We start from the raw sequence: 6,183 nt of genomic DNA on the forward strand, positions 1-6,183 counted from the left end.
TATGGACAGCAAATCTTAGACTATTTTAAAAATATAACTTAGATATGGTTGTATAGTGTTGTCACTACACTTAACTTGTCACTCACATTTCCTGTTCCTATGTATACAATAGCACACACTGACACAGTCAACATAAACATCAAACTATTTTTAAAAATTAATATCTCTAGATCTTGCTCAGAATAAATAAATAGTCACTTATTAAATCATTCTTATAGCCACAGCCAGTATATTTATAAAACCATAAAAATTAGTCTAGAATACATCTACAGCCAGTAGGCCTACATTTGTAAAACCATAAAAATTAGTCTAGAATACATCTACAGCCAGTAGGCCTACATTTGTAAAACCATAAAAAATTAGTCTAGAATACATCTACAGCCAGTAGGCCTACATTTGTAAAACCATAAAAATAGTCTAGAATACATCTACAGCCAGTACATTTGTAAAACCATAAAAATTAGTCTAGAATACATCTACAGCCAGTACATTTGTAAAACCATAAAAAATTAGTCTAGAATACATCTAGACTGTGCATTGGTCGTCCATGTTCTGCACTTTTTTTTATTATTTTTAATTTTAATTTTTTTAATTCGGACTCAACAATATTTCATTAAGGTGGTAGTAGTATATAATAACTAAGTCAAACTACAGTCAAAAAATTCCATAAGTGCAGCCCGGCCAAAGGGAGTTTTGATTGAAAAAAAGAAAAAAAATTCAGAGGTGTAACTGAGTTGATTTTCTGCGTGCGTCCAGCGTGTCTGAAGGTCATGGCCATTGTTGTGTTTCATGTCCAGTGTGTGTGTGTGTATAGACTGCATCAGTGGTATGCGAGACGTGCTGGTTTCATTCACTGTTTACTGTAGTCTAATTTTGTCGAATAAAACCATGTTATTGGTATTCTAGTCGTTATCATTTCATTACAATTTATTCGACAAAATTATGTATCTGGATTAGTGTTGAATTCCTTAATCTACAATGGATAAATTACTCAGACCGAAAGAGTTGGACATTGATCCTAATGCTCCACTGGCCTCAGAAAAATGGACTCACTGGTATGACACATTTCAGAATTTTCTTTCGTCCATCAAGGATATTAACGAAGACTTTAAACTAAAGTTGTTGAAGAATCACGTATCTGCTACGGTTTATATGCTCATCAGTGATGTATCGTCCTATTCGATGGCCATAGACACACTCAAGACAACTTATATTAAGGTAAAGAATGACATTTTTGCAAGACACTTGGTTGCTACATGTAAACAGCAGCCGGGCCAAACGGTAGAGTCCTTTATGCTAAAGTTGCGAAGCCTGGCCCGGGACTGTGACTTTAAAGAAGTTACTGCAGAACAGCACAGAGACATTTGCATTAGAGACGCCTTCATAACTGGTCTGGCATCCAACACTATTAGACAGCGGTTACTGGAAAAGACATCTCTTACTCTACAAAGCGCTTTTGACGAAGCTAGAGTGTTAGAAACAGCGACAAAGCATGCTCAGGCTTACAATTCAACGAACGAAATCTCCTGTGGGGCAATGAAAACACCAACAAGCTCCCATCTAGAAACATACATTTCTAATGAAGACCAGGAATTAAATGCCATTAAGTCGCTATGCTACTTTTGTGGTAGGAGGAGACACTCTAGAACTGAATGCCCTGCTCGAAATGCATTATGTCATCAGTGCGGTAAAAAGGGGCACTTCCAAACTGTTTGTAAATCAAGTAAAACAACAGCCAACAAAGCTGACAGCAAAATATCACTGACCAGTGTGATAACTCCATGTACCTTGTCATCAACGCATTTCTCTGGGCTTACACAGTCTACGGCACAAGTGAACGTCAACGGGTTGCTGTTGCAAGCTCCCATAGACACTGGCAGCTGTGAAAGCTACATATCAGAAGCCATCGTCAAGAGAAATAAATGGCCAGTACGTCCGTCTACAAACAGAATATTCATGGCCACTACACATCTTTCTGAAAAGACATTAGGACATACATTTGCCGATGTCCAGTACAAGGGAGAACACTACAAAAAGGTCAAACTTTCTCTACTTGCTGGATTGTGCTCGGATGTAATCCTTGGTGTAGACTTTATAAGTCTTCATAAGGAATTGACCATACCGTACGGAGGAAAACGCAATCCTCTACACATCTGTGGTCTTAAAGCAGCACGAGTCGAAACACCGAGCCTATTCAGTAATCTAACTTCTGACTGCAGACCAGTGGCTACTAAGTCCCGAAAGCACTCAATAGGTGATAACAAATTTATTGAGTCTGAAGTTAGAAAACTCCTCTCGGACAAAATCATTGAACCTTCAAAGTCTCCCTGGAGAGCACAGGTGCTTGTGACAACAAACGAGAGACATAAAAGAAGGATGGTCATTGATTACAGTCAAACAATAAATCGCTTCACCTTACTGGATGCATACCCAATGCCCCGAGTCGATGAACTGGTAGAACGGATATCCAACTATTCCGTTTTTAGTACTCTAGACCTCAAAAGTGCCTACCATCAAATACCAATCAAGACTGAGGAAAGACCGTTTACTGCATTTGAGGCATGTGGCAAACTCTACCAGTTCTGTCGCATCCCTTTCGGTGTTACCAACGGAGTTGCATGCTTCCAGAGAACAATAAATCAAATTATTGAGAATGAAAAGTTGCAGGACACCTTTGCATACGTGGACAATGTAACGGTATGTGGTCATGATCAAGAGTCGCACGATGAGAATATGCAAAGATTTCTAGATGCTTCTAGAAAGTATGGGATCACATTTAATGAAGACAAAAGTACGATAGCCACTGACAAAGTTTGCCTATTGGGATACGAAATTTCTAAAGGCCTTCTCAAGCCAGACCCTGAAAGATTCCAGGCTTTAAGAAACCTTCCTCCCCCTCATGATATGCGCTCACAAAAACGGATCGTGGGCATGTTGGCGTACTACTCACAGTGGATCCCAAATTTTTCGAACAAAATAAATGTTTTGGCAAATAACACGTCGTTCCCTCTTTCAGAAACAGTAAAGACAGCCCTTAACGAATTAAAGCAGGAGCTGGAGAAAGCTGCCATCTTCACCATCGACTATACTCGACCTCTGACGGTTGAAACAGACGCTTCGGATGTTGCAATAGCTGCCACCCTCAACCAGGATGGCCGCCCCGTGGCGTTCTTTTCAAGAACACTCTCGAAAAGTGAAAGGCGGCACTCAGCTATAGAAAAAGAAGCTTATGCCATTGTAGAATCTTTAAGGAAATGGCACCACTACTTAGTAGGAAATCGCTTTACCCTTTTCACGGATCAACGCTCTGTGGCCTTCATGTATGACAAACAGAGCAAAGGGAAAATAAAGAATGAGAAAATTCAAAGGTGGAGACTGGAACTGAGCTGTTTCCACTACGATGTCTTGTATAGACCAGGCAAACACAATGTAGCGGCTGATACGTTTTCTAGAAACGGGTGTGTGTCAGCTATGAGTCGAAATGAATTGAAACTGCTCCATGACTCTCTGTGTCATCCGGGAGTAACAAGACTATGGCATTTAGTGCGAGCGAAAAACTTACCTTTCTCTTGTGAAGATGTTAGGCTTGTTGTCAACCAGTGCAGAATCTGTGCCGAAGTAAAACCCAGATATTTCAGTAATTCTAATGGAACTCTAATTAAGGCGATGCAACCTTTCCAGAGACTAAGTATGGACTTCAAAGGACCGCTCCCTTCTACATCTCGGAACACATACCTGCTAACCATAGTTGACGAATTTTCAAGATTCCCGTTTGCATACGCCTGTTCTGATATGTCGGCTTCAACAGTAATCAGATGTCTAGATAATTTATTTGGACTATTCGGAATGCCTGACTATGTACACTCTGATAGAGGTACCTCATTCATGTCAAGAGAGGTGCAGGAATTTTTACACGAGAGAGGGGTGGCCACAAGCAGGACGACCCCTTATAATCCCAGAGGGAACTCTCAAGTAGAAAGGCTAAACGGGTCATTATGGAAAGCTATAACTCTGGCCTTAAAAACTCAAGGACTCCCGGTTTCCAAATGGGAGCAGGCGTTAAACCAAGCCCTGCACTCTCTTCGTTCTCTGCTCTGTACCGCTACAAACGAGACACCTCACGAGAGAATATTCAAGTTCTATCGCAGGTCCACCTTCGGCAAATCACTCCCGACATGGTTAGCTCAACCAGGAAAAGTGTTGTTAAAAAAGGGAGTCCGTGCATCAAAATATGACGATGGTACAATAGCTGTGGACTTAATTACATGCAACCCACAGTATGCCATTGTAAGACTTCCTGATGGAAGAGAAGAAACAGTGTCATTACGACATTTGGCCCCCGTTCCAAGAGAGGGAGAATCAGAGGTGTATCAACATATGGAACATGAAGACTTTGAGCCGGAGACAAACCCTATAACACAGATGCAGGTGCCTACTGACCATGTGACTATAGAACCAATGGCTGCTTCTAACACATATGTACAACAAGGGGAAAATGGACATCAAGAAGAAGTAAATGCAGGGGCTGAGTCTCCTGTTAGAGAGCCGCCGATGTCACCAACTCCAAGCGACGGCAGTATTGGTCCTGGTAGATATAACCTAAGACCAAGAACAAGCAGACCTAATTATAAGGTCTAACATTTATTTAATTATTTTTCCATATCACAAGTTCTAACTCAGTATCTGTAAGCTTAATATGACACACTTTGAACTGATAATTTTATAGTGTATAACGTGTTTGTTTATAGTTATACAATGCTTTTCAATAGAGTAAATCTGTAAGTATTCTGTAGGGATACTAAGGCCTCTTATATCGCTGTCCTTCACTATTATTTACATGTTTATGTTCCTATAACTTTTAGGCGGGGTGATTGTAGTGTAACTGAGTTGATTTTCTGCGTGCGTCCAGCGTGTCTGAAGGTCATGGCCATTGTTGTGTTTCATGTCCAGTGTGTGTGTGTGTATAGACTGCATCAGTGGTATGCGAGACGTGCTGGTTTCATTCACTGTTCATTGTAGTCTAATTTTGTCGAATAAAGCCATGTTATTGGTATTCTAGTCGTTATCATTTCATTACAGTTCTGCACTTTTTTTTATTATTTTTAATTTTAATTTTTTTAATTCGGACTCAACAATATTTCATTAAGGTGGTAGTAGTATATAATAACTAAGTCAAACTACAGTCAAAAAATTCCATAAGTGCAGCCCGGCCAAAGGGAGTTTTGATTGAAAAAAAGAAAAAAAATTCAGAGGATTTTGAGTTCAGAATCCTCCTCCTTTAAAACTCCTCTGGTCAATAAAAAAAAAAAAAAGAAAACGACAGTCACCTAAACCCATTTTTTTATAATTTTATTTATTTATTTTATTTATTTATTTTTTTTTTTAAATCCCATCTAAATGAACTCATCACCAAACTGCATGAAAAACAAGTGGATTTCTGAAGCCTTTGCTGACGTAAGCAGCTTCTAAACAAACTCATTTAGCAGGCGGAAAGGTGAAATCATTGTTAAGCAATTGCCTCACAGACGAACATGTATCCTAGATTTAGTGTTCCGACTTGGTGTCTCATTTATGTATTAGAATATTCAGAAGTTAGTTTCGGATAAATTTATGACATCCAGTGTCTGTACTGGATTCACTGGTTTCTAAAAATGTGATTTATTGTTTATTTCATTTGTGTACCTGTTCGATCATGTGGGCCGAGACCCGAGAGCTGAAAATTAAAATGGCCCGAAGGCTGAATTATGTTGAACATCACTGATCTAAAGCAAACTGCTGTCAACCATGGGCGCCACCGGGATTTTTCGCAGGGGGGCTGCAAGTTGCCACCCTTGGCTCAAAGTCGTAGCCTCAACTTTTGTATTACAAAAAATATTAAAGAAAAGAATGGTACATTCTCCCCCCTCCTCCCATACCTATGTGATATTAAGTTCACTGTAGATACTTGTTTCATGAAATAAAAAATAAAAAACTAACGTGAAAACATTATTTACTGTTTATCCGTGCGGCCCGTGGCACCCAACGGTCGATCAAACAAAAAATGCAAACGTTGCCAAAACTGTCAATTCATTTACTACTGAATTGTTCTGTACGTTGCAATTCTTGAATCGTTTTAGTATGTAGACAAAAACAGGTTGAACTGAGCATTAATATTGCTTGAAAAGCGAGACGTTAATGAAGAAA

The 6,183-nt window shown here is 39.5% G+C and overlaps 1 protein-coding gene across 1 annotated transcript; it reads left to right on the forward strand.

The window, feature by feature from the left end:
• The first annotated feature begins 3,301 nt into the window (after positions 1 to 3,301).
• On the forward strand, positions 3,302 to 5,126 carry LOC129928420 (uncharacterized). The gene has a single exon (XM_056042691.1). The coding sequence runs from the start codon at positions 3,319 to 3,321 to the stop codon at positions 4,636 to 4,638; it is 1,320 nt and encodes a 439-aa protein (XP_055898666.1). The 5' UTR covers positions 3,302 to 3,318; the 3' UTR covers positions 4,639 to 5,126.
• The last annotated feature ends 1,057 nt before the right edge of the window (positions 5,127 to 6,183 follow it).

Source organism: Biomphalaria glabrata, chromosome 9, assembly GCF_947242115.1.
Source record: "Biomphalaria glabrata chromosome 9, xgBioGlab47.1, whole genome shotgun sequence".
Classification (NCBI taxonomy): domain Eukaryota; kingdom Metazoa; phylum Mollusca; class Gastropoda; family Planorbidae; genus Biomphalaria; species Biomphalaria glabrata.

Bases quoted from the DNA above. Each gene is read 5' to 3' on its own strand.
- LOC129928420 (XM_056042691.1), top strand. From the start codon at position 3,319: ATGTATGACAAACAGAGCAAAGGGAAAATAAAGAATGAGAAAATTCAA.